Raw genomic sequence first — 26,667 nt, 5'->3', positions numbered from 1 at the left:
GGAACGCTTCACCTTACTCTGAACTTTCGATTTTCGACATCATACACAAATTTACCGCCACAGGCCGTTCCTGGACCAAGAACTGAAAGGACCCAAAAAGTGGGCATCCTTGCAAGTTGGAATGAATCACTTGCCAATCCAAACTGCGCATCCAATGTACAAATGTCCTCGGGATGGCCTGAGCTCCAGGCTGCAGTGATCGGCTCCAGTGGAGCAGCCAGTCAACTAGGACACCGTCAATAGCGCAAGACGATCGACAACGGCCACGGGAACAACCAGCCACACACCACACACGCCCTATTCAAGGGAGGTTTTTCCTTGGTTGGTGCTTAATCTCCGCGTCCAGCGCATCACTTAGGACATCCCCCGGGGAAGTCCTCTGAAAACTCGAACAGGGTCATTGTTAGGGTCAAGGCAAATGTCATTGGACAGGTAAACAGGGATAGCCTGGAAGTACATGTACTACGGGGAGGCGGGCAGAAACGAGACAGTCTCTCCCATCCTCTCCTTGGGAGTGGATTCTGACAGGACCATGCGTCAGAAGCTCCTTGCTCTGATCGGATGAAGAAGCTCAAGCCACAGTTCACTGCATCAGCGGCGGTCAGTCCTCACGCAGGGTTGGCCAAAAAAGTAGCCTAACCGAATCTTGGGGAGCCTGAGTTTTCCTCTTCTTGTTTTTTTTTTTTTACTTCTCGAACACAATTTTGAAGAGGAGAGGATTGGGCGCCAATGCAAAAGTATGCATAGCGGCCAATCATGCACCTGTCTGTCTCTTGCTTGAACGCGTGGGTTTTTTTTTTGAGCTCTGTACTTCGTATGCCATGCCGGCTTACACTAGTTGCTTGGAGAAGACCATCTGACGACATCGGGCTGGGTCTCGGATTGACTCTCTGCAGGGTGTGGGTCTGACCTTGGTGCATTCTCGACGCTGCCCTTTTTTTAATGTTTATTTCTAATTTATTCAATTTTCAGACATTTTATTTTTGGGTATACTTTCTCATGGGCTGGTAGTTTTGTGGGCCCTTGCTTGGGAGTGCGGGTCTCTCCCTCGTTCGCTCGGAATCTGCCTGTCTGTGTGACAATCACCCGACCATTTATATACCTCTTTCTGTTCCCTCCAAATCATCTACTTCAAGTTCTATTTCAAGCCTCAATATTTCCGAGTCAGCTCTACTACCCTATTAAACCTCGGGCTAGCTCTGCCATCCACATTTTCTACCAGTATCAAGACAACCTTGGAAATAATTACCACTCGGCTATACTTCATCATGCCCGTCGTTTCACGTCTCGCCTCTATTCCCCTCCGTATCGCGGAGATCGCCTTCGCTGCGGTATGTCTGCGATTTTTGTCAACTGGTCCACCTCGCAAATCATATTCTAATTTGACCTAGGTTGTCGCGGGTATCATCGGCCATTACCTACACTCGTTCCGCGAGATCGAACCTTGGCCACAAGGTCGCTGGATTTACACCGAGGTCGTGGCCGGTATCTCTATACTTTTTGGTCTACTATGGCTGATTCCATTCTCATCGGGCTTCTTTTCCTGGCCCCGTACGTTTCCCATGGCACAGCATTTGAAGTCTATAAACATTCTAACATGATCCAGTTGATGTGCTCATCTCCTTCGCCTGGTTCGCTGCTTTCGGTCTTCTCGTCAATACAATCAATCAGCTTCCTTGTGGAGGGATCTGGAACTGGAACTTTATCCGCCACCGCAACGATGTATGCGGACGCTGGAAGGCTGCCGAAGCCTTTGCCTTCCTGTCTGCTATCGTCTGGCTTGTTTCCGCACTCGTTGTATGTGCCATCGCCTCCCAGTACAAATTCCCAAGAATATATGCTAATGACTTCCCAGGGTATTTGGTTCACTTTCCGCAAGCGCGACTCCACCGAGGGCACCACCACCCGTCGTCGTTGGGGCCGCAAGCGTGGCGCCGATGCCGCTTAATTCACAATAATACGGAGCTAGGGAGAAATTCTTTGATTACTCGATCCAACGCTCGACAGTTCTGCAATGCTTTCCCTCGTGCGAATGATGCAGTTTTGAACATCACAAATGAATTACGGTCGTTTCATGAAATCTGTTTTGAAATTTCTCGTCGCATTCTCCTCACAATGATGAGGTAGACGAATTACGACTTACGTTGATACCCTTGGTGGAAATCATTCCTTGGTCCTGGTTTTTGGTGTCGTGTCATAGTCATTCGCTATAATAAAGAGACATTTGATTTGCAACTCTACTTCTTCAAACGAGGTGCCCACTTATAGTATAGATCGCTATGGCGTTCCCCGCACGTGGGGGGCGTGATTTCCCGGTTACCTGAGTCATCTTCCATACATTCTTCTATGCCTTTTACAACTCTTCAAATTGTCCATATTGTCAAATAAACCTGGCCCATCTCACAGACTATCTGCTTCGGGATGGATGATGCCAATCAGATCCGCCTCCAGGAATCTCGAGCTTCGGTGATTCGCGAGCAGGACTCCTCAGACGCCGAACAAAGAATCATGGATCTCGAGCAGATCGACTCGAGACAGGCAGAGTCTAGCAGGACGAAATTATCTGTTCTCATAGGATCTGGAATAATTCAACTACCTATATGGGGTACGTCTTGGCCACATGAATGAGATACCGCGCTGCTGATGCACCACGACCAACAGGCTTTGCTATGAGCTACGGTATCTTCCAAGAATACTACTCGGAAAACTGGATATTCGAAGGCGACCGCAGCATTACCGGTATTATTGGCACAACCGCGAATGGTGTCATGTACCTATCCATGCCATTTCTCTTCGCACTGTTCACTAGACGCTGGGCTCGCTGGCGCCAAACTGCCGCTCTATGCGGGACGATAATTGCATGCATTAGTTTCTTTCTTTCCGCCTACAGCACTACCGTCTGGCACCTGTTTGCTACTCAGGGGATTCTATCCGCGCTTGGATGCGCCTTGATCTACAGCCCGACAACCCTCTCCCTCGGCGAATGGTACACCACCAGCAACCGTGCTTTGGCATATGGGATTGTTCTGTCTTGCAAGAACATCGTCGGAACCAGCTGTCCCTTCATGATTCGAGCACTGATTGATGTATACGGCTACAAGACGACGCTGAAAGTATGGACCGCTATTGTCGGGGGATCGAGTATCATCGCCATTTTCATGATACCAACCCATCCTTCAAAAGTGTCGATTCACCAGACTCGGGCACGGCAAATCCCGTGGCATTTCCTCAAACACCGATCCATTTACTTCTACAGCATCGCGATTATTTTCCAAAGTTCCGGCTATGGCATTCCGCAGACTTATCTGAGTACTTACGCCCGAGATGTCGCCATGTTATCCCAAACTTCAGGAACTCTGATGCTAGCTCTATTCAATGCGCCTGGTATCATTGCTTCGGCTTTCTTCGGGTGGCTGAGCGACAACAAGAAATTCCCCCTGTCAGCCCAAGCTGTATCCGCAATCCCCCCAATCTGCAGCGCTCTTTCGGCTTTCTTTTTCTGGGGCTTGACGTCGGAGGGCGCGATTGGCTTGCTCATAATCTTCTCCATGACATTTGGATTCTTCTCCGGCGGCTATAGTGCTACTTGGGGAGGCATGTTGAAGCAGATAGAGCGCGAGTCTGCGGAGAGAAATGAAGCCGTTGATCCTGGAATGCTTTATGGTCTGCTAAATGGCGTCAGAGGTGTCGGTTATGCAAGTGGAGGGATTGCTGGCATGGGACTTCTCAAGGCTGGGACCATCGCGGCTAGTCAGCGTTTCGCTTTTGGGTCATCTTATGGTCCTCTGATTCTCTTTACGGGACTCTCTTCACTCATCGGGGGATGGGTCGTTTTATGGAGGTGGAACCCGAAGAGATTCTTGTTATTAGTGTCGCGAGGGTAGAATTCGAGACTGCTTGTACATCGAGATACCCTTTCATTTGGTTGGAATATCTCTAATTTAGTTGATCCAGAATGTAAAATAGTCTATGCCCCATACTTCGGTGAGTCTTTTTGAATTTACAGTTTCCTGAACTTGGTGGGAACCTTCCCCTCAATTCTTTAACTCCGTCATCGCCGAGCTGGCTACTCCAAAGAAAGCCCCGCATATAAAATAAGAACTAGCCATCGATATATTCAAGCATTTTATCTGAATTTACGTTTTGATTATTTACAGAGAGGAAAAATCACCCAGAATGACCACCTCAGAACCCGTCCATTTCTTTGACTTGTTTTCCGACCTACCAGGTACCTTCTTCACCTTCCCCAACACCCGCGATCGAATCTTCATAAAAGCCGTGTCCCCTTATTGATCAGTCATTTATAGGAATCTCCAAATCATGGTCCCATAATACACTAAAGACCCGAGCAGTGCTCAACTTTAAGGGTATCCCGTATACTCAGAGCTGGATCTCATATCCAGATATCAAGGCCCTGGGAACCAGCTTAGACCTACCGCCAAACAAGACAGGCAGGCCATATACCCTGCCCGCAATCATCCACAAATCCTCCGTGACATCAAACCCAAACGGGGCCCTGATGGACTCACTACAGATCGCTCTGCACATCGACAAGACATTTCCCTCGCCCCCACTGTTCCCATCTGGCGACGCCAGCTACACACTATTCATCGCCGTATTCAAGATCATGAGTCTGATCGAGACTGGTTTTCGTCCATTGATCGTACCACGCGTCGTAGACCACCTGGATCCTCGGGGACAGGTCTACTTCCACGAGACGCGGTCCAAGGCGTTGGGAAAACCGTTGTCCGAGGTACGGCCGACGGACAAGGGGAGCTTGGATCGGCTGTGGGATATAATCGAGACGGAGTCTTCGACGCTGATTGCCATGCTGAAAGGAAAGGATGGGAAGAAAGGTCCATTCTTCGAGGGTGAGAATCCTGGGTATGCGGATTTGGTATATGCTGCTCAGTTGACTTTTATTGAGCGTTTTGATAAGGATCTTTTTGAGAGGTGCATGGGTTTGGGGAATGGTCAAGTCGGGGCTCTTTATACGGCTTGTTTACCATGGCTAGAGGGCCAGGGCGAAGACAAGGAGTGGCCGATTCCGCAAGATGTCTGATTTGGAGTTCGCCGTTTTGATCGGACTTATAGCGGTTACTCCGTACAAAGTAGATATGCGCTAGGTACACTAGGTGTACTTGTTAACATGTAGTACTCTGCCATTATTGACTGATTCTGGAAATTTATTAAATCGTAGTTTTGTCTATGTGCAAATCGGGTGACAGGCCCAGTAACGGACTTGGGGTATCATAAGTTCAAGCAGAACAAGGAACAATCTTAAAGCATGAACGGGCAATCATTGCCAGGTTCCACTGGTTTCTTCAATTTCCTCGCGATGGGGAATGATGCACTCCTTGATATCGAATACTTCGACAATTTCTCGCCAGGTGTCAAAGTCCAGACTGAAGATAGCCTGGTGTTTCTGAATGCCCTTTTGCTGAGCTTCACTGGGCTGGTATGGATTTGCAGAGTCTAATGCACAGTCAGTTTATCGTATAACGAGGACAAGTCAAACAACAGGTTCACTCACGAAGTGTTGGAATCTGGCGACTATCCGTGCTGATGCCAGCAAAGCCATCACGGGCCACAAAGCTCACATAAAACAGATTTTCAACACTTTGCCCGAAAGAGCGCGGGTTGATACAGAATTTGAACAGAGGGATACCTCCATCATCGCACACGTCGTACTTGTCCATGGCGGCCTGAACCGCTTCTTCCGGGGCATCATCCCCATACTCGTTCACCAATTCCGCTTGTACTTGCTGTTGGCGCTGTGCTTGCGTATCGGACAAAAGTTTGTTGATGGTGGAACACATCACTGTGAGGTTGTTGTCCTCTTGTCCAAGGTCTTCTTGGACTAGATCGTTTGGCCGAACAGCTTGGGAAGGATCGAAGCGCTCCGTCGCTTTTCGCTGCGTGAACTGTCGCGTGCGCTTCTCCACGGAGAGCGGGCCCAGCAAGAATCCTGACACGGCCGGGCGAGAACTAAAAGGTAGGCAAGCCTTACGACCAAGCCAGTCCCAGTTCATCGCATCGCCATCGTCCTCGCCATCACTGGCATTGGGGTCTCTTTGGCTTTGTCGGTTGCGCCGGCGCTGGGTTGGGGTGATAGTTGATTCAAGACCCCGGCGCATATAAGAGATACACTTGGAAACGAACTCATCAACGTCAATACCGGCACCGGATTCGCCGACCGCGAGCTGGGCGGTTTTCTTATGGGAGAGGTCGGCTGCGTTGACCAGGAGTCGCGAGTCGAGGGTGGCATCTGAGGTCTGTTTGACTTTCGTGTAGAGGTGGTTCAATTGTGTAACGGTCTTGACGATTCCATCGTTGCCGGACTGGAGAAACTCGCCTCGCGAGTCTGGGGTCTGTTAGATGGCTCGCTGGTCTCGTCGTGACGAATGCGCGTAGGTGGGGAGAGGAGTGGAGGAGGAGAAGCATACCGTTGAATTCTCTTGTTAAATTTCTCAGATCCCGACGAACCTTTCTTCGCTCGTTTATATCTTGATCAGGGTCGTAGAACTTGTTGTTCTTCCCAACGCGTTGCGATGAGGGAATTTGCGAGTGGATGTTGGAAGTGCGATCGGTGAGGCGACGCCGTTTGTCGTGACTTGGGGGTGCCATTTGCGCTTTTGATCTTTTGTTGATGGTTCGTCGTCGAGGGTTCTCCTTGTCGGAGGAGGATCCAGGAGATGAAGGAGGACTGGAGTTGGGGGCAGATTGTTCATCCAGCTGCGAGTGAACAATTGGTGCCATGGTTGATTGGCGCTAACAGGCGCCAGATGAGGCAGAAGCAAACAAAGAAGTGGAGCAAGAATGGATTCTGTACCATGTATTTCGAAGTAGTCCGCTGTCGTTTGCAATAAATTATGCCCAGGATTGCGATGGACACGTCGTAAGTTGAAAGTTGAGAGATCGCATTCCCGCAATTGTCCCTCCGTTGTCGCGTCGCGTTCCCCGGCACGGACTAACTCACGTGATACAGTACAGTGGGGTGCCACTGGAGTGGAGTGGAGTGTATACAGAGGAAGTGAAGAAGTAACTACTTGTACTTAGATACTAGTACCAGTAGTAGTCGGTACTCACTAGCAGGGCTTGAGTGATCATTCAAGTTGGTATTCTTCTATTATGCCTTTCTTTTCAGCGAGTACTAATACGATATTGTATCTGGCACTCTGTTCTAGACTTCTACAGTAGTATATACTATTTTGTTAATAGTAGCCTTCTTTTAGGTGATCACCTTGGAAGTGGACTTCATGAGTACGCCCAGGTGCACAATTCGCAAACATTCAAGCCCTTATAAAGGGCACAAAGCATTTATAAAGTCCTGATTTACTATGAATTTCAAGTTCTCTTACTCGTATACTACTAACTACTAATTCTCGCCCATGTGGTACCCACCGTGGCACGTGATGATAGCCAGCTCGGTCCCCACGTCCCCCGGACGGAGCTGGCATTGGGATGGTCCAGTCAGCTTCATCATCGATGATGGTCCAGCGAGGATGGAGGCTTTCACCTTTGCGCTATCCACACAGGTGAATCTGCCTGTGTGGGTCAAGATGTAAGCGCTCCGATCCAAGTCACCACCTGTTCAGACTAACAATCCCACAGTGGCACACTTGAAGGCAAACAGAAGCAGATACCATTCTCGCGCCTTATCCAGGACCCAGCGCTGCGATATCTCGGATCCACTCAGAACCCCGTCTCTGATCTGTTTGTGACGGTTCAATTATGGTCCGACTCAAAGCCCCTCGGGGTGCCCATGCAGACTGCCTACAAGGCCTTCAAAGCGAGTCGAACATGGAATGAATGGCTGCGCATGCCCATGCCGATCAAGGACGTGCCCCGAAACTCACAGTTGGCAATTACCGCCTGGGATATATCTCCACTAGCAGGCGATAAGAGTCACTATGTTCCATATGGAGGAACAACGATACCGCTGTTTGACAGTGAAGGCAAGCTGAAAATGGGACGGCAGAAGTGCAAGTTCTACCGCCATAAAGCTGCGGATGGCTTCTCGTCGACAACCACGCCATCAACTCCTCCGCCCAAGCGACGGAGACAAGGTGCCAGAGACCCTCTGGGTCCTTCGCCAGAGGAAGAGGAACTGGAGCGGATTGAAGTCCTGATCAAGAAGCACGAGATGGGTGAAATCGCTCGAATTGATTGGATGGACCAGATGGTCTTCCGCCAATTGGAGAAGCTCAAATTACAAGCTGAAGAAGCGGCTAAGAAAAGAGCTATTCTCATGGCAGCTGCTAAGCCAAAGGCTACTAGCGGGGCTGATGATGATAGCTCCGATGACGAAGATATCGACGATGAGAACTTTACCCTCTACGTGGAACTCCCACGATACGACCACCCGATCGTTTGGGCTGATCATCACTACCCTGCGCCGCCCATCTCCGGCTACAATCAGAATGTTCCGACCCACCCCAACTCTGCACTTAAGCCCGTTCCAGAGGTCCGGTTTGGGCCCGGAATCGAGGGTGCTGATGGTGCGGGCGTGATCAAGATATATGATCCGGAAGTCGGAATGACTGGAAACCCGTGTGAAGACAAACACCGACGGTTGATCCGTAGTCATCGAACGGGGATCATGGATCGGGACCTCAAGCCAAACCCCAAGAACCGCGACGAGTTGAACATCATTGTGTCATACGAACCGACACAGGATTTGACTGCCGAGGAGAAAGATTTGATATGGAGGTTCAGATACTATTTGACTCGTGAAAAGCGGGCTTTGACCAAATTCGTTAAATCTGTCAACTGGCGAGACGACGGAGAATCTCGACAAGCCGTGGAGATCCTGCCCAAGTGGACTGACATCGATGTTGACGATGCCTTGGAGCTTCTAGGTCCCACTTTTGACAATCCTGCGGTACGATCATATGCCGTGGCAAGACTACGCAAGGCAGATGACGACGAACTTCTTCTTTATCTCCTACAACTGGTTCAAGCATTGAAGTATGAAGAGAATGCAGAAAACAATGCCGATGAGGCAGCCCATGACTCCTCACTAGCCAACTTCCTGATCGCCCGGGCGGCCAACAATTTCAAGCTCGGAAACTACCTACACTGGTACCTGATGGTCGAATGCGACGACGCAGGCCCAGGTTCACAGCGTGAACTATTTGCCCGGGTCGAGTTCTATTTCATGACGGAGCTAGAGAAGATCCACGCTGAACACCGAAAGATTCTACTGCGACAGGGCGAGTTAGTCGCTGTGCTCTCGAAGATCGCCAAAGATATTCGATTCTCCCGAGAGAACAGGGTTGTGAAAATCGAAAAGCTGAAGAAGTCGATTCGAGATCCGAAGAATGACTTGATTCATATCGATCCCCCACTGCCGTTGCCATTGGATCCTGATGTTTTGCTCACCGGATGCTATCCTGACGAATCCAATGTCTTCAAATCCACATTGTCACCTCTCCAAATCACATTCAAGACGACCGATGGCCGGCGATACCCCTTGCTCTTTAAGATCGGTGACGATCTCCGCCAGGATCAGCTGGTCATTCAGATCATCATGCTCATGGATCGTCTTCTGCAAAAAGAAAATCTGGATCTGAAATTGACTCCATACCGTATTCTAGCCACAAGCTCAACGGCAGGCGCAGTCCAGTTTATTCCTTCGACCTCCCTCTCTGCTGCATCCGCCAAGTACAAATCCATTCTCGCATACCTGAAAGAGCACAACCCGGACGAGAATGAACCCCTAGGTGTTCGCAAGGAGGCCATGGATACCTATATCAAATCTTGTGCCGGGTACTGCGTAATCACATACCTTCTCGGTGTCGGTGACCGCCACCTGGAGAATCTGCTTCTGGCACCTGATGGTCACTTCTTCCACGCAGACTTCGGCTTCATCCTGGGCCGAGACCCTAAGCCCTTCGCACCGATGATGAAACTCTGCAAAGAGATGGTCGAGGGTATGGGAGGCACCACCTCCCCTCACTACATGCAATTCAAGCAGTACTGCTTCACAGCATATACCACGCTTCGCAAGTCCGCCAACCTGATCCTCAACCTTTTCAGTTTGATGGTGGATGCCAATATCCCCGATATCCGCGTTGAACCCGACAAAGCTGTGCTGAAAGTCAAGGAACGCTTCCATCTGGAGATGACGGAAGAGGAAGCCATTCGCCATTTTGAGCAGCTTATCAGTGACAGTGTCAACGCTATATTTGGCGTTGTGATTGATCGGCTTCATGACTTTGTGCAGGGATGGAGGGCATAGCGAATTGTCTATTCTGGAGTCTCATCTACTTTTACAGGGAGTTAGGGTTGGGTTTTCTATTATTTCGCATAGACCTGGCGCAGCATGAGCGTTTAAGAGAGGATACCCGGCAATGCTGCTTGCAGATAGAACAGCGAGGAATGTGTCTCGGTGCAATTGATCAAATGTGCTACGGCAGCCAATATTTAGCTGTTCGCAGGATAAAACATATTTCGGACCAGTTTGTATCTACTTCTTATCTGCCATCTATCGTACAAGTATTACTGCTATCAAAAAGCCCCAAAGCACGTTGTGTCCCACTGACAGGTTTTGGCCACCGTAAATGCTGCCCGACAACTAGCGTATATTCGTCAAATATCCATGATAGCCAATGAAAGCCCAAACCTATCAATGACGACCAAACTCTTCATCAGGAAGGCCTCGGTCCTCTAGCCCGATCCATTCGTGATCTGCGTCCTCGCCAGTCATGCCCCAAACCCCCCCGGTCTCCAATATCAACGCTAAATCCACTAGCACGGTTCGAGTTGGGCCTTCTTTCGGTATTTGGCGAAAGTTTATTCTCGAGAACACCGTCTTCACCCAAAGCCGACCCCTCTTCAGGTGTCTGCTCATTTCTCTTTAATTGGGCATCCTCGTCGTCTTCTGGGGTGCCCTCGCGACAAGCCCATGCATCGACGAAGCGGAGAGCTTCACGAGGCCACCATCGCTTCATAACTAGAAGACGAAACGGCACAAGAGCAATGATGAGGACAGGGAAAGCAGGGGCCCCGCGAGTGAGTGTGACAATAAAAATGATTACCGTGGTGACAATTTGTAGGATCGTGTAAAGATGTATCGGGAGGTACGACGGGTTGGTGGGGGTCACTTGGTCATCAGTGGATCTTGGCTGAGTGCTTCTCTGCAAGGACTGAGGAAGTGGAGGAAGCTCAGATGGCGGAGTCAGAAGGTAGAAGGTGCGATATAAGATTGGACTGTAAGCAATATCAGCAGTATTCTAGTTAATACCATCATTGATCCGAGAGCTCAACTTACTTGACCGACAAACTTTGCTCGCCCATGAAAAGGAATAACCCTGCTAGAACGCTGGTAGGCGTCAAGCCCAAGACTTTCATGAAAGGTGGACTGATAAACAAGAGAATAGCGCCAGAATGGAGAAAAGCGGACCACCTTTGCTCGTATACTCGTTTCACATCGCGTCTTTCGATCTTTTCCTCGCCGTCCACGATGATAATTTTCTCTTCTTTCTCTGTGTGCATCAAGGACTCTGAATGTAGAGGTGCCTGGGGGAGGAGTCCATTTGAAGGTGGAATGCCCAGAATGCCACATAGCGCCGTAGTCGTGCCCAGTAGGACGATATCCCAAGCAAACCCGCCTGGTTTGCGGGTTCCATATCGATCAATCGTGCAGATAATCGAACTAACTTCATGATCGAAGAAGAATAGGACAGTTATGATCAAACCAGGGATAAGAGATGCAAAGACCCACTGTGTTGGTAGTTTCCAAAACTCAACGAAAAATATCTCTCGTTCCGGGGAGGTTGGCCGGAATGAGTCGCTGACAGCCAGCGTCATTTTGTCCAGGTGGGCCAGCTCGCCAACATGAGGTAGAGCAATGAATATTATGATGGATATAGCGGCAGCATATTCCGTGAGGCCGAGACGAATATATCGATGAAACAAAGGTTTCCAGCTCTCGGCTGTAGAAAGGAAGATGGCAAGTAGCATTGTGCCCACGGCACCAATCACGGCGTAGAGAAAGGCGGCAAAGGAGAGACTTTCATGGGCTCTCTCAAGCTCTTGGATGGCTTTATGGAAATAAATGATGCTGTTAAGAAGCGAGAATATCTCTGTCGCAAATGTCGTCACATAACGCATGGTCCAGTCGTGGGCATTGATTATCGCCAAGACATAGTGCATCCACGCGGAATGAATCAAAGACCAAGCCATAAATGGCAGGAATGGAATCTTGATAGAATAAGAGTTAGTCACTTCGAAAGCAAGGCATAATAGTGGAAGTTACCTGAAACACTTCGTCACACAACGAGTAGATGTTCTCCGCCAAGACAGAAAACGGGCCAGTGACGCCGAGAATGGTGAGGGGTTGAATCGAGAACCTGAAGCCGAAGAATCAGTCTTTTGATAGCCACAAATTTCTCAAAAAGACCTGCTCGGTCAAGAGTACATACACTGAGAATATGATGCCGCATAATCCGGTACTAAACACCACCTCGATAGTGCCCCAAGTCTTACCCGTCAACACATAGAGATCACTAGCGAACGTAATGCCCGGCAGAAGATTCGTAAAGAAGACGTAGACAGCACTGGCGAAAATAAGTTGATTGAACACAGTCCAATCAGATGTCCATCGTCGGCGTAGATTGACAATATCTTGCTTTACTAGGCGAAATGGACGTAGAGGACCACCGGCCGCCACAGAACCACGCAGCACCCGTAAGGGCCGTGGAGTATGCTTAGACGGCGTGATGATTGAATGGGCATCATCTTGTTCATGGAGATGACCCTCGGAATCAAGTTCCACAGGTTGACTGTTGCTTGTTCTTCTTCGTCGACGTGGTTGTGACCGTGATCTGCGACGGGCCGATGAGATCCGTGTGGACGGCGGACGGAAAGCTGATATCAATGACATTGTGCTTTACTCTGGGTCAAATTGAGCAATTTGGGACCAGAAAAGTTTGCATTTTGGATAATGTGAACATTAAGTTGTCCATGACTTAGAGGCGAAGTGGGTCGTCCCTTGGCTGCCAGGATGAACTGGAACAGGAATTGGGGAGATCCAATCATTTCACCTTGTGTCTTCCAAGTTCCAACTTATCGTAGCTACACGGGTTGTGTACAAGTGCCCAGGACTGTGATATTTTTGGTATCTTCCAAGGTTAGACCCTTTTTACCTCCTTAACGAATTTTTTATGCCCCATTCTGAAGTATTTGAGTGCTCACCCTTCCCTTTCTTACAGAATTATGTCCAAGGCGCATTTAAGCTAGGGTGCAGTATACATGGGAGTACGTCCTCTTACACCGCCCACCCGGCCGCCTTTATCGCACTGGCAATATTTTCTGTCCGCGGCATGTCAACTGCTCGATAACACACCTTCGACTCGCTCTGTGAACCTTGGAAGTCGATAATGACTATCACTTTGGCCGGCTGAGATTTTTTGTTACACAACAATGGCGCAGTTTATACCGCGTCATGTCTTCCCCAATTATGGGGCAATTCCGAGGTCCTACTTCCTGGGCCATCATCGCGCCGGTCTGACCCAGATGAAGAACATGCTCGCATCGATTGATTATGTGGTCGAATGCCGGGATTACCGCGCCCCTGTCACCTCAATAAACCCTGTATTTGAAGAGGCATTGGGCAAGAAGCGACGAATAGTCGTCTATACTAAGAGAGATCTTGGCAGCGCCCCCAAATCTTCAGCACGGCAGGTGGTCAGTCGCATTCTTATTCATTCTGCCTAAACCCTACAAACAAACTGACATTCACTCACTCTTCTAGACAGAAAATAAAGTACGGAGCTTCGACCCGAACAGTGCCGTCTTCTTCACCAGCTCAGCCTCCCGCGCCGATGTATCTCAAATAATCAAACACCTCCGAAACGACGCCGCGGCTCCAGATAAATTGACCGGGTCTCGGGTGATGGTGGTGGGAATGCCCAATGTTGGCAAATCAACGTTAATCAACCATCTAAGGAATCATGGCGTGGGCAAGGCCAAAGCCCTGAAGACCGGTGGTCAGCCGGGCATCACTCGGAAAATCGCAAGCCCGGTGAAGATTATTGAGCGCGACAGTGGCGCGCATGTATATGTGCTAGACACACCTGGTGTCTTCATGCCATATGTTCACGATGCGGAAAATATGCTCAAGCTGGCGCTCTGTGGTTGTGTCAAAGATGCGGTCATCTCACCTGTCACCCTTGTGGACTATCTGTTATACAAGATTAATTTGCATGATGCGCAGGCGTATCAGCGATGGTCAGAATCTACGAATGAGGTGATGCCTCTCATCGAAAACTTTGCGCGAAAAACTGGGCTACTTGGGAAAGGCGGAGTGCCCATCATCGACTCTGCGGCTTTGCATCTCGTCCAAAAATGGCGACAGGGCGACCTTGGTCGCTTTCTACTGGATGACTTGGATGCGGAGAAGCGCCAACGAGATGACCCTGATTATAAACCTCAGATGAGCATGTCACAGGCATTGAGGATAGAGAGGGTCACTCGGAAAACCAGATCGGATGTGAATAGCAGCTCCGAGTAATGTATTGTACATGTAACGAAAGAATCCCCCCGTGAATCAAAAATATAATCTTTTGAACGACCAAGTCGATGTATCACAAAAAAAGAACTAAGAAGAATGCTCGAGATGGAATATTTCGCAGAAGTATCCGTAACGCCGAGAACTGAAGAAAGAAAAACCCCTCCACATGGGCAGGAGTGAGAAGCTCAGGATATTTTGTCCAATAGGCGTCTCCGTCGTCGGTCGACCATCTCCTCTTGAACTTCGTCGAGTGTAGGAAGTCGCCATTCCACACCGTCTCCGGCATCACCAGGTAGTGGTTCCCAGCCATCCTCAGCGTCGTCATCGCCCTGACCACGCAAATGCTCAACCGCCTCTTTCTCCTTTTGCTTCTCATATGCTAGCAGCGTTCCATCCTCTTCATCAAGGCCATAGCCAAAGTAGTTTGCATCGACCTTCCTGGTCGCAATGTCTCCACCGCGACCGGAACCAGCGCCCTCCTGTTCCTCCGCAGGGCCCTTTCCCCGGCGCGACGCCGCCTCAAACATCTCCTTGACACCAGGTAACTCTCTCGCACGACCGAAATATCGATAACCCTTGCCACCGCCAGGTATTTCACGCCCTTCGTCGTCGTAGACCCGACCTGATCCGCGCATGTAGTTCGGCCCGCCGAGATTTTTAATCTGCATTTCCCATGCCCATTTCTCCCGCATGAGCTTGTTGATTTCGTCGTTCAGATCGCGGATCTGGTAATCGCTGAGACTGGGCTCTTGGATGCGCGAGACTTTGCGAGAGACCTCCTTCAGAACCTGGCCGCGCCAGCGCTCGCACGTGGGGACCGCGTCGATACTGGTGATGGCCTTTGGTCGTCGAGTACGGGTGACGTCTATGATGCCCATGTCCGCTGCCTGCTGCGCCCGAAAGCGGTACAGCATGGACTGCGCCTTTTCGCTGTTTCGAGCCTGTTCATGGCGGGGAGGTTGAGGTTAGCAAAATCGTACAGCAGGTCGCAAGTGGGTAAAGTCATTTCAAGGGGGTTCGAATCATATGGTAAAATACTTACCATTGTGAAGGATATGTCAAACCGACGACCCGGTTTGTGGTAGCGAGGGTCGTGGGAGGTCCGGATGGTAAAAGTGAAGCTCGACCGTTGAGGTTCGGGTTGCCGCGCTTATCATCACGTGGTCGCCCTTTTATCACGCAGCCCATTGAAATTGTCGCCCATCCAACAGTTCCCACCTGGCCTACATCATGAATTCTACGATTGAGCTTACCGTTGTCATTTTTCTGGCAGATAATGCACAAATTTTGGCTTCGCTAGTTAAATCATAAATAAGCGATAGTAAACGCGATGTAACTCATGGTAGGATGTCAAAACAGCATGGTTAACCATCAACGATGAACCTGCTCTACCAGATTATGTACCAGCTAAGATAATAATCACTGTTTTCACTAATTTTGAGTCCGGCATAAGACTTCTCACTTATGATCGGGAATAATGATCAGGAATAATACTCGGGGGGTAAACACTGGAGCTTATAAACTAATGATACCGAGTCACAATCTAGACCAATTCATAATTAGGCGTCAGCAGTATGATTAGTTACAAATCCAACGAGCCCTTTTTGACTTTCAAATGATCTCGATCTTTCTATTGATTTGCTCCACATTGGCGCTGTATTATTTCCTCCCCGGGGGCCCTTCTCTGGTCGGATATACTCAATCTTGGCCACCAATCGCTATCGATCTGAGCCGAAACTACCTGGTAATGGAATCCCACCGGGTTAGAAGGAAATGAGTCCTTGAAATTGGCCGAGGAATAAATTGCTCTAATTAAATCCATGGACATGGTGAAGTCTAGTTGAAAGTAACTATAAATTCAAGCGCATTGCCTAGAAGTAGTAGTGGGTGGCTATGACATAGGACTGATATCGAGTTCAATGGTCTTGGGAGTGTCGCTCAATGTAAGCAGGAGCCTCTTTCATCTCGTTTAACTGTATCTTTGATAGGCCAATGTCTTGCTGAGATGTCATCATTCCACAAGAAAAGTATCCAATTTCAAGAAATCCAACATCATCCACGAATCCCATGGAGTAGGAGCCGACCTTGGTACTCCGAGGAAGCACACTTAATTTTACCCTAGTAAGGAATATGCTCCCTTGATTTATCAGCGAGGCTTGGCTCTTCTCAGAAACGAGAATTCATGAACACTGGTCAAGTTGTGTTGATCGATGGTACCTTTCGGCGAACCGGAGCTTTCAAGCAAGGATTAGTTGCGATGCCGGAGCAACTTGTTTCACAGAATCTGTAGCCCTAGGTTAGCCTGGTATGACTAAATGGAATGACCCTTCTGTTATCCCCGGGCACCATATCTAACCTGGTAGTAGGTGCTTACGCAAAGAAACGGGAGTGGCGGGTATCTTTACACTACGGCTTGCTGATGCTATGGGGGCGAATAAGATTGCAATAATCAGTTTTGAGGGAAAAGAAAGATTTTCACTGGGTTAAAGGGTGGAATTCTTTCATTTAATATGAGCAAAGCCAAATTTGGGCGAGTCTGCGAGGGAGCGGACGGGTGTTGAGTGCTTGAATTTTGTGAGCGCCGTTATAGGGGCCGATCTTCGAAGAATGCCTCTTTTGTGTCTTAATATGTGACTTCAATGGCTTGATTGATACTGGAAGAAGTAATTTTTCAAGTCCCGTGAAGCCAAGCTTCTTGGAATGTTAATCCAAGTTGTTCACAGTTAGACACTGTCCTTGGCCGGTGACTGCATGACAGATGCGGGAAATGTGTCGCGCCAGCTGAACAAGCCCGGAAAAGAGGTATGAATGATATTCAAAATTCATATATGCTACTTGAGACTGGCAGACACCATGGCCATTTCTCTATTGGAATCCTACTGCGCATATGGACATGTTATCGCGAATATAGCCTTGGGAAAACATCAATGACAATGCTTTGCCTGAAGTAAGCGATTCAATCTTCATTCTTTACACTCCGATTGGTGCTTCTCCGGTCTCGCAGCGTCTTCTTCCGATGGCATCCCGTGTGTGTGACGAATGACAGCTACCTAGTAATATCCTGGGCTATTTTTATAACCGAAGAGGACTGCAAACTTCGACTCGCTCAAGTTGTACGAATACCACACTCGGTACAACATTGAACTGGCCTTTCCAATATACCATAATTCCTTAAATTGTAAGCACGTAGTATCAATATCTATCACATTATTAATAATATATCTAATAAGCAAATCCCCAACCCCTAGAGGCTCTGCTAAATTCCGACATAGGTTTTATCGCAACACCATCGGCACTTTGCCATGGCAGGATGGCAGAATACTCAGGAAAAAAAGCTCCTTGTGCTTACGATACTTTTAATCCCAGCTCAGGTGATCTGCGTGAGCCTTCGACTTTTCGTCCGATATAGGAGCCAAATGGAATTCGGCTTTGACGATCTAGTGGTTGTTGTCTCATTAATGGGACAACTAGCTCTTGCAGGGGTGATTATCGGTATGCTATGACAGTTTGATCAAAAGATATCCACCGTACTGGATCCCTGCTAATACGAAACGGTGTAACCAAAGCTGAGCTGAAATATTCTGGCATCGGCTACCATATAGCATATTTAAACGCAACGAATCCGAACCTCATAGTTTTGGAACGCAAATTTCGGTTGATGCAAGCTTATATCTACGTGATCACCGCCAATCTTCCAAAGATTTCCATTCTTATACTATATCGGCGATTATTTGCCCCTACGGTATTACGACTTATAAGTACTGCGATGATATGGGTCCTCGCCATCGTTATCGTCGTCAAGATTCTCCTCGTTTCCTTTGTATGTCGACCGTTCGCTGCAAACTGGGATCAAAATATCCCCGGTAGTAAATGCTTGAATATGCAGTCTGTATCTTCCTTGTCTACTCTACCAAATATTATTACCGACGTCGTGATGCTTCTTCTTCCCGTCCCGGTGATATGGTCCCTACACACAAAGCTTATAACCAAGATACAGTTGACATTCACATTTGCTCTGGGTAGCCTGTCAGTATACTATCATCATTCGCCAAAGAACAGCATGGATGCTAATTATCTGAGATTTCTAGTGGTCTTATCACTTCCATCCTACGATTCAAATTCTTTTTTGTTACTCAAAGCTACGACGTAACATGGTCTGCCGTCCACCGGAGCATATGGACTGAAGTTGAGCCAGCTGTGTATCTAATTTGTGCTTGTTTAATCACATACAAGCCTCTTTTTGATTGTTTTAGTCTAGTGAGGTCAAAGAAGGTCTCTTCAAATGGCTCACAAGCGCAGGGTAACCAAGATCTACGCTCTCAAGATGAGTGGGTCATTCTGGAATGAAGCCTCTATCCGAATTCTACCTGGAAGTTTTTTGCAATGGCATGGAGGTAAAATCACAGCATTTACTTAGATTTGGTTGCTTGGGATTAATATCACCTAGTAACGTCCTGTATCAGATTCGAGGTTGTGTTATTTATTATAACCAGCCGAGGATCTTAATCCGCAGCACTAAGTTTTGTGATCTACCAGTTCTTGGGAATTTGAGAAGAATGCTATTGTAAGTGCCGAATAACCTTCCTGTATACTACTAGTGGTATCGTTAAACAACTAATAATCGCGTAGCAGACAACATTCAAATCGAGAAGAAGAACATAATCAAAATTTTGACTACATTTCGCTCGATATCCAACGGAATACACAAATTCAATAACGAAAGCCGAAATACGACATCAATCTTCATCGAAAGAGAAACTACCTAAAGAGTTTCCGAAGACCTCTAGCAGCACTGTCTCTAAATCTTCTTCTATGTGATCGTTCCGCTGGGCCAGTGGCTGCAGGAGCTCGAGTCTGCGTTGTAGATGGATTAAGGGCCCAATCCCCTGAAGCCCAGCTCTGCGTACTAGTAGATAGTGGAGGTGGAAGAGGCGGCGCAGGCGGTGCAGCCGAAGGAGGATTATATGATATTTCAGGTGCAACAGCGTCCCTGTCTCTATCAAAATCGGGAAGATTATCAAAATCCCGCCTTTCAGTGCCCAAGTGTAAGCGTCCCGTATTATCTGGAAATGATGCAACGCCGATCATGTGGCGCCACCAAATTCCAGAAAGCCTGTAATCCTGGGGATGACTCTGGTTTCCTTTGTATAGCATGACATTAACTCTTGTCCACGGTATTAATTGAACGTTTTGATCTGTGAATAGTGCAGCCTCCAACAGAACACCGGGTGCCCTCATATCGCCGTTGCTTGTATTCAATACTGACCAGCCGAGGCCTGGCGCCTGGTGACCAGGATCCTGTATATGAAGGAGGTCTAAATCTTCTTGAAAGATGTGCGTATGGCTGGCTCCAGTATCGTCAAGGAAATATAGGGGTTGCCTTATTGTTGAGCCTGGAATACGAATATCAAGGGTTATCTAAATAGAATGAGATGGAATCAGAAAAGCGATACAGCAAGTTATTATGCCACAACCTTACCTCGTGCTCAAACGCATAAGGATACATGGCGAGTAATTCACAAGCTATATTACTGCGAGCCGGCTCAAGTCCATCGCGCTGTTAGGATAGTTAACATCATCAACTAGTACTCAATGAGAATTACAGCGGAACATACCCCTTCCACCCAGAACCCTCTATGTCCATCATGCTTCCTGTTGACCTTCAGGGAGTCGTCAACGTCGAACTTCTTTGCTGGGCCGAGCTTTTTTCCCTTTGACCAAAATGTCACGTATCCAGGCCGCCAGTTCAACTCCCCAGACCGGTACGCTGCGATGATTGCATCCACATTTGGAAGCTGCCCGGTAGGGTCTTCTGACCCAATGAGTTCTTCCTTGATAGATTTCAGACTTTCAAGGCGTAAAACAACTTCCCAAGATAGTCCTGGTTCCGAGGCAAGCATATCACTGAAAATCAAAATATTAGATGATGTTTCTTTCTTTTTCTCTTTCAAACAGATGTTGCTACAAGGGATCTCTTACTATTGTCGCTTCTTTAGCCCCTCATACATCTCGAGTCGTTTTTCAAATATAATAGGCATAATTCCCTCTTCAATTCTTACATGACATCTCTCACTCTGGCCATCAATGTCACTGCAATACGAAATCATCATTAGCACACCTCAAGTTGAAACATCAACTACTCGCACTAACTTTAGATGGATATCCAGCTCGTCCATTGACCACCCCACAGGAACATCATTGTAATTAGTGATTGGAGGATCATGGCGCTCCCATGTCCTTGGCCTTTCAGAGCGAGAGGACCGCGAGTCTGAAGCTGCAGGGATTTGCCCTGGGCTCCCGACACAACAGGGTTCTGCTTGGGGTCTTTTTCTCCACTTCGACGTTTCTGAGGGGCTTCTGATTCCGAAGCTGATTCATCTCGAACTCTTTTTGAGTCTTTTTCTTTGTGTTGCGCTTCTGCAGGTGCATTTTGGAACAGCAACAGGTCACGGATGGCGTTTAGAGTAGGGCATTTTGGACTCATGGGAGTATCGATTTTTAAAGCATACCATGGGATGTCTGTTCACAAAGACAGATGGGACAGAACTGTCCCAGTCGTTGGATAATTCCCCATAAACAAAGAGTTCCAGTCAAGGGCCGAGGGCCGAGCGATGTAATCAATGAACTGAAAACACGGACATCTTGGACGTTTAGAAAGAAGTTTTATTAAAGGAATCTATTTTCCAAGAAATATCAAGTAACATCACCTGCCCTCCTAGTATGAGAGTCATTCTCGGAGGCGGGGGGTCGAACGGCAGTCTTTGTCTCATCGTCAATGGGGGCTTCAACTCCAGTCCTCCTTGAAAGACCATCATCAATGGATGGCGAGTCCAGCCTCTCAGCCCCCGTCTCGTCGGAAGTGTTCTTCTTTTCTTTTTTCCACTTCCACCACTGGAGAAGCCCCATCCCGCCGATACACAACAAAAGCAGCCCGGTCGTAGAAACCGCCATAACAAGCTTTCCAGGATGAGAAGCAATATCCCCATTAATGCGCTCAATCGACCATGGATAAGCATCAGACTTCACAACAATATAAATCCCGAGACCCATGTAAAGGAAAGGCACAACATACTCGGCATATTTCTGCGCAAGCTTCAAAATATGCCTCTGCTTCATAACCAGCCACGCAGCCAGACACCATACACCCAGGAGGATGTAGTAGACAACGACGTAGACAGCGATCTCCGTACCCTTCGCCTGCGAAAAGAGCGGTATGTATGTCCCGATATTATCACCCCCGTTGATAACAGTCATCGATCCGACCTTGAAGATGCCCTTGAACGAGCCCAATCTGGATCGTAAATTCCTCCTCCTCCCTCCATCTCCTTCAACGGCCTCCTCCCTTTCCCCCCTCACCCTCAACCTCCCCATCAACAACAACAACAACAACATCACCATCCTCCTCGTTATCATCATCATCATCCCCACCAAATATCAGCCCAATCAAAGCCCAAACACCAAGAAGCATAGGCAACAATCCCAGAAACCCAATCGGCTCCGAAGGCAGAACAAGCGACACGCCGAACCCAATCATACTTATAACCACAATCACCGTAAACCCCAGATACTGCCCGATGGTAATCTTCAACGGGGTGATACTGGTATTCTTGCGTGTGCTTGCCTCAGCAAAAAACGTGACCAGCACGAATGCATCGTCGATATTCGTGATCGCAAACGACGCACATGCCGTCCCGATCGCTTTGCCGAATTGCATCGGAAAATGTCTATTCGGTGGGCACCTCGATTCTTTCAACTTCGTGACCGGCCTGCTGGCGTGGAGGGTGGAGGGTATGTCCAGGTGTGTATCTGGCTTGGCTAAAGCGTGGGCCTGGGCTGGCTCCTAATGTATGCTGCTTGCAGTGGCTGCAGGATTGCCGGTGCAGCTTTGCTTCTCGGCTCTGCTCTTCTCTTCCCTGGTCGATGTTCTCGGTGGTGGTTCTCGACTCGATGTGGAGGGGGGTCTGAAACTGGATCTGGATCTGGAACTCGGGTCGCGGTGTTGAGTCGAAGTTTAACGGTTATCAGGTCCTCATGTTGATATCTATCACAAGGGTGATTCTAGATTCCTCCGCAAGTGGGCGCTCCTTTTATCTGCACTGTCGAACACTTGAAGTAGCAGAGCAAAATGACAGGTCATGCAGTACAGAGGATGAACTATTGCCAGGCATCCAAATTGCCCGTAGGGCTGATCACGTGGCGCCGATCACTGGGGGTGGAACACTGGCAGTTGGGCAGAGTATTCTTACGTTCGAGTTCGAGTTTTGAATTGATTAAGTAAATCAGGTGCGATAGCAGGGATTAGAGGGTTGGTTTGTCGAGTTTCTTGTTTCAATGGCTGGTGGAAGTTATGATATTTGCGAATATATTTTCGTGGTGTATACAGTGTCATGCCAGGGGTTCGAAAACGGGAGTTGCTGCTTGAACTTGAACGTATTCTCGTCATCACTGTATTGTAAATATTTTTGCATTCATATAGTATTTATGCACATGTTGTACTGGTATTCTTGAATTAAATACCGTACTAGTCCAAGCACTGCCAGTCGCAGTCACGGTAGTACTAGTACTACTACTGCCCAGGTGGTACTAGTAACTTGAAGGGTCCAGAATATATTTCGAGCCCTTCCAACAGGGTCACGGTCCGGTATCAGGTCAGTTTGAATGCCCAACTCATCCAAGTCAGACGTGCATGCATGACCAATTCAAGGTAATACAGCATGACGATGAGCGTTCAAGGTTCTCTTGGCCAATTCAATGACCATTGTTTCAACTTGAAGTTTCCAAAAATACTCGGAAATTGTCCTCGGAAAACTTATCATCCACCAAGTTGGAAGATCCAGGCGCCAAGGAGTACAGTAAACAAAACACCAACTTGAACTCACAAGCACGACCACATCCCGAGCCCAAAGTGACTAGTCACATAGCAAAATCTACGAAGGAAAACATCTGAGTCTCATCTTCAGAGAACTGATTCTTGCATTATCGCTAGGTACATGAGCCGACCTCAACCCACCCACGAACAGGCGAGAGGAAGTCGAGCGTGAATTGAACTACAGGGAGACATAGACATTGGAAAAAGGGGGTTAAGTATAAAAGCCCAATCAGATTTTCACACCAGGCAAAATAGTTCGCAACCGTCGCGGAAAGGAAATCGTCAGACAAAGGAAAATAATAATCACAAAAAGAAATAATAAGTTTATCATCACGTATTCACGACAAACCGCAGTCTAGCCAGAGCAGAGCAGAGCGAAGTCATGACAACATCACATCACATATATCATATGGTTAGACTGAGGAAATAACCCGGGGAAATACATTTACAGACGGGAGCCGTGGATGACCTTGAAGTCGACGACGAGCTCACGGCCACCGTCGTTGATGACGAGGGCACGGACGGAGCCACGGCCGTCAGCAAAGGCATCGCGGATACGCTTGAACAGACCACCCTGGGTGATGACGGGGAGACCCTGCTTGACGTCACCGGTCTCGGTCATGGCGACGAGGCGGTTGTCGTCACGGAGGTCCAGGATGCGGTAGGTCTTGTAGACAGGGCCGAGCATGGTCTGGACGACAACGGAGGGGGAGGGGTTGGAGACGAAGCTGGACTCCTCCTGCAGTTGGCGGGTGAACAGGTCGACACCGAGGTAACGGTGCTGGCCGGTCTGGGGGGGAGACGGAGATGCGGATGACCTGGCAAGGGCGGCCCTGAAGGATCAGGATGTCGCCAATGCGGACGAAGTGGACGGGGATGGGGACGGTCTCGCCAGCGATGCCCTTGTTACGGGGCTCCACAATGCGGACCTCCTCGCGAACACCTTCGGAGAAGCGGGCTGGGCCACGCTCGTCAGCGACGATTTCCTCACGGTGATGGTGGTCATGGTGGTGGAAGGGGTGCAGAACGCGGTCGGCAGCACGCTCCACGCCACGGCGGAAGGAGTGGTACTGACCCTCGTCGTCGTAGTAACCCATCTTGCGAGATGCGGGTGCGGTGTCACGGACAGAAGTCTGAGAAACACGGACAGAAGAAGCCGGAGCGAAGACTTCGCGACGGGCGATGGTTTCGCTGGGGTAAGCGGAAGCGGGCTGGGGCTGGTAGCCTCGGTCGTAAGAGACGTCGACGGGGTAAGTCGGCGCGTAGTCTTTAGAGTCTACGGGCTGGTAGCGACGGTCGAAAGAGACGTCGGCTTCGTAGGCGGGAGAGGTACGGCGGCGATACTCTCTTTCAGTAACGTCGAGTTGATCCTCAACGACTTGATCGTAGACTTGGGGACGTTCCTCGAAACGAACAGAAGACTGACGGTGGTCGGGGTAGCTATAAGGGGGAAAAGAAGTAAAAAGTTAGCCGAAGATGTCCGGGGAGGGGGTTGAGTGGATTGGTGTAAACATATAAACAAAACAAGAACGGGGGGACACCGCTCATTGGGGGGAGTGGAGCCCGTTTCGTGACACGTAATTTAGTCTGGGGCTAAAATCGGCGCCTCTAGACGATAGTGGCTCCACTTCTTCCCAGCGGTGGCTCGTGTTTGGGCACAAACAGAGCGACAGCTGGTTGAATCGGGAAGGCTGGGTAAACAAAAGATGGGCTCGGCGCAGAACATACCGTTCACGGGTCAGATCAACCTCGGCTGTGTAGCGCTGATCAAGCTGCTGCTGGGAGTGCTGGATGTCCTGAGACTGGGAGTAATCCTGAGTGTACTGAAAGTCCTGCTGGCTCTGCTGCGGCTGGAACTGCTGTTGCGAGAACTGCTGGCTCTGCTGCTGGAACTGAGGCGGGAATTGGTTGCGGGGAGCTTCTTCCTTCACACGAAACTCGACTTCTTCTCTTCCTTTGACACGGGGGGTCTTGGAGAGTGGCGGAGATTCGAGTATCTTCCCGTTCGACGCCTGAAGTGCGATCAAGTTGAACTTCTCCCTCTACTCTCGTCTGAGTAGTTTCAGAGACAGCGTCACTCCGGTACGACGACGGGAAGACACTGAAGGGGATGGGGACGCGGGCGTCAAAGTCCAGATTGCCTGACTTTGGATCGTCTTTTCTTGAATTCCTCTCGAACTGTCGTGAAACAACTCGAAAGGGTAAACAAGAAAAGACTTGACGGGGAGAAGTCTTTCTCGGAGGGGAAAGAAGTGGGGAGAAAGGAGGTGATCGGGGAGATCAGATCTTTCAAGATAAGGATGAAGGGGGGGGGAAGTACAAAGTACAAACGAATTGAGTTGATGAAGAGGGTAAGAGTAGAGTAGTGGAGGAGGATGGAGGAAGCAGGAGGGGGAGGTGCGAGAGAAGGTTATTTATTGTTTCGCGGTTGCGGTTGCGGTTGCGCGGGTTTGGTTTGTTTACCCCCTTGGCCCGATCGGTGGGATCGGCTTCCGAGGTTCCTACTTCACTCCGTAATCACTTTGAGTATCTATATAGATGGAGTTATACTCTCTGGAATGTGTCATGTCGCCCTCTGGAATGTAGTCTATTTGGACTTCATTCTTTTTCTCCGGAACATCACTGATTCCTCTTCTCTCTTCAGTATGGAGTACTGTATGTACAATTACTCCCGTACAGAGTACCCAAATACAGGTACACGGTATACACTATACATTACCGTACACACCGTCACATGTGGGCGGTGGCTGCCATGGCAACCACCTGTGGGCAGCCCCTAAAATAGCCGGGTCCCGCCGATCGGCCGATTTCCCTGGTTTCCCCGTGGCTTTGCTTTTCTACTTACACTTGCTTGCACAGCTTGTGCTTTCAGTTGTTTACGGAGTACCGAAGTACTAACTCAACTAGGACACCCTCTCTCTGGTTCGCGTCTCACCCAATTGACGCAATTCACACTTCAGTCTTCTTCCCTCTTCCATCTCCTGCATCAAACCGCCTGTGGACCCGACAACGCACTGTCTCATCTCCACCCGTATCGCGCGGTAATGGATGCATCACGCCCAACCTCCCCCGGTGAATCGGGCATCCTGCAGGTGTCTAGACCCGCCAGACTTTTATCCCGAGGGCTGGGCAACGGAGCTGAGCTGAGCTGAGCTGAGCTGAGCTGGGGGGGGGGTGCTCCACCCGAGCAATCCGGTGGTGGGTGCGGTGACTGTGATTGTGGACAAGTGGAGCTGGTCGCTCTGTGTCCTATCCATTTCATCACTGTCGATCAATGGCG

At 49.0% G+C, this 26,667-nt stretch overlaps 14 protein-coding genes across 14 annotated transcripts; 6 read left to right on the top strand and 8 right to left on the bottom strand.

The window, feature by feature from the left end:
- Positions 1-1,268: 1,268 nt before the first annotated feature.
- On the top strand, positions 1,269-1,948 carry N7481_013066 (MARVEL domain-containing protein; the record flags this gene model as incomplete). The annotated part of the gene is made up of 4 exons (XM_057272285.1): positions 1,269-1,331; positions 1,392-1,551; positions 1,607-1,797; positions 1,856-1,948. The coding sequence occupies 4 exons, from the start codon at positions 1,269-1,271 to the stop codon at positions 1,946-1,948; spliced, it is 507 nt and encodes a 168-aa protein (XP_057116473.1).
- A 473-nt stretch (positions 1,949-2,421) lies between these two features.
- On the top strand, positions 2,422-3,884 carry N7481_013065 (monocarboxylate transporter; the record flags this gene model as incomplete). The annotated part of the gene is made up of 2 exons (XM_057272284.1): positions 2,422-2,605; positions 2,662-3,884. 2 exons carry the CDS (start codon positions 2,422-2,424, stop codon positions 3,882-3,884), a joined length of 1,407 nt encoding a protein of 468 aa, XP_057116472.1.
- A 292-nt stretch (positions 3,885-4,176) lies between these two features.
- N7481_013064 (glutathione S-transferase family protein) lies at positions 4,177-5,062 on the top strand (the record flags this gene model as incomplete). Its single annotated transcript, XM_057272283.1, has 2 exons — positions 4,177-4,228; positions 4,308-5,062. 2 exons carry the CDS (start codon positions 4,177-4,179, stop codon positions 5,060-5,062), a joined length of 807 nt encoding a protein of 268 aa, XP_057116471.1.
- A 237-nt stretch (positions 5,063-5,299) lies between these two features.
- On the bottom strand, positions 5,300-6,759 carry N7481_013063 (non-structural maintenance of chromosomes element 4 family protein; the record flags this gene model as incomplete). Its single annotated transcript, XM_057272282.1, has 3 exons — positions 5,300-5,475; positions 5,534-6,364; positions 6,447-6,759. 3 exons carry the CDS (start codon positions 6,757-6,759, stop codon positions 5,300-5,302), a joined length of 1,320 nt encoding a protein of 439 aa, XP_057116470.1.
- Positions 6,760-7,505: 746 nt separating this feature from the next.
- N7481_013062 (phosphatidylinositol 3-kinase VPS34) lies at positions 7,506-10,243 on the top strand (the record flags this gene model as incomplete). The annotated part of the gene is made up of 2 exons (XM_057272281.1): positions 7,506-7,564; positions 7,615-10,243. The coding sequence occupies 2 exons, from the start codon at positions 7,506-7,508 to the stop codon at positions 10,241-10,243; spliced, it is 2,688 nt and encodes an 895-aa protein (XP_057116469.1).
- A 409-nt stretch (positions 10,244-10,652) lies between these two features.
- Positions 10,653-12,889, bottom strand: N7481_013061 (uncharacterized protein; the record flags this gene model as incomplete). The annotated part of the gene is made up of 4 exons (XM_057272280.1): positions 10,653-11,214; positions 11,276-12,207; positions 12,263-12,356; positions 12,429-12,889. The coding sequence occupies 4 exons, from the start codon at positions 12,887-12,889 to the stop codon at positions 10,653-10,655; spliced, it is 2,049 nt and encodes a 682-aa protein (XP_057116468.1).
- A 539-nt stretch (positions 12,890-13,428) lies between these two features.
- Positions 13,429-14,518, top strand: N7481_013060 (putative GTPase MTG1; the record flags this gene model as incomplete). The annotated part of the gene is made up of 2 exons (XM_057272279.1): positions 13,429-13,692; positions 13,760-14,518. The coding sequence occupies 2 exons, from the start codon at positions 13,429-13,431 to the stop codon at positions 14,516-14,518; spliced, it is 1,023 nt and encodes a 340-aa protein (XP_057116467.1).
- Positions 14,519-14,703: 185 nt separating this feature from the next.
- Positions 14,704-15,563, bottom strand: N7481_013059 (pre-mRNA-splicing factor ISY1; the record flags this gene model as incomplete). The annotated part of the gene is made up of 2 exons (XM_057272278.1): positions 14,704-15,459; positions 15,561-15,563. The coding sequence occupies 2 exons, from the start codon at positions 15,561-15,563 to the stop codon at positions 14,704-14,706; spliced, it is 759 nt and encodes a 252-aa protein (XP_057116466.1).
- Positions 15,564-17,934: 2,371 nt separating this feature from the next.
- Positions 17,935-18,865, top strand: N7481_013058 (uncharacterized protein; the record flags this gene model as incomplete). Its single annotated transcript, XM_057272277.1, has 3 exons — positions 17,935-18,010; positions 18,037-18,544; positions 18,607-18,865. The coding sequence occupies 3 exons, from the start codon at positions 17,935-17,937 to the stop codon at positions 18,863-18,865; spliced, it is 843 nt and encodes a 280-aa protein (XP_057116465.1).
- Positions 18,866-19,276: 411 nt separating this feature from the next.
- On the bottom strand, positions 19,277-20,625 carry N7481_013057 (uncharacterized protein; the record flags this gene model as incomplete). Its single annotated transcript, XM_057272276.1, is given in 4 exon segments — positions 19,277-19,936; positions 19,998-20,075; positions 20,134-20,479; positions 20,498-20,625. 4 exon segments carry the CDS (start codon positions 20,623-20,625, stop codon positions 19,277-19,279), a joined length of 1,212 nt encoding a protein of 403 aa, XP_057116464.1.
- A 44-nt stretch (positions 20,626-20,669) lies between these two features.
- N7481_013056 (uncharacterized protein) lies at positions 20,670-21,002 on the bottom strand (the record flags this gene model as incomplete). The annotated part of the gene is made up of 1 exon (XM_057272275.1): positions 20,670-21,002. One exon carries the CDS (start codon positions 21,000-21,002, stop codon positions 20,670-20,672), a length of 333 nt encoding a protein of 110 aa, XP_057116463.1.
- A 209-nt stretch (positions 21,003-21,211) lies between these two features.
- N7481_013055 (uncharacterized protein) lies at positions 21,212-21,772 on the bottom strand (the record flags this gene model as incomplete). Its single annotated transcript, XM_057272274.1, has 1 exon — positions 21,212-21,772. One exon carries the CDS (start codon positions 21,770-21,772, stop codon positions 21,212-21,214), a length of 561 nt encoding a protein of 186 aa, XP_057116462.1.
- A 73-nt stretch (positions 21,773-21,845) lies between these two features.
- On the bottom strand, positions 21,846-22,232 carry N7481_013054 (uncharacterized protein; the record flags this gene model as incomplete). The annotated part of the gene is made up of 1 exon (XM_057272273.1): positions 21,846-22,232. One exon carries the CDS (start codon positions 22,230-22,232, stop codon positions 21,846-21,848), a length of 387 nt encoding a protein of 128 aa, XP_057116461.1.
- Positions 22,233-23,832: 1,600 nt separating this feature from the next.
- hexA (putative Woronin body protein HexA) lies at positions 23,833-26,441 on the bottom strand (the record flags this gene model as incomplete). The annotated part of the gene is made up of 4 exons (XM_057272272.1): positions 23,833-24,177; positions 24,251-24,827; positions 25,116-25,429; positions 26,403-26,441. 4 exons carry the CDS (start codon positions 26,439-26,441, stop codon positions 23,833-23,835), a joined length of 1,275 nt encoding a protein of 424 aa, XP_057116460.1.
- Positions 26,442-26,667: the final 226 nt, after the last annotated feature.

The sequence above is a fragment of the Penicillium waksmanii genome (genome assembly GCF_028829765.1).
Source record: "Penicillium waksmanii strain IBT 27052 chromosome Unknown utg000010l:1.0-3698451.0:1.0-3701458.0, whole genome shotgun sequence".
NCBI classification, from domain to species: domain Eukaryota; kingdom Fungi; phylum Ascomycota; class Eurotiomycetes; order Eurotiales; family Aspergillaceae; genus Penicillium; species Penicillium waksmanii.
The sequence above is the reverse complement of the archived record's forward strand: the minus strand, read 5'-3'. Positions and strand labels throughout refer to the sequence as shown.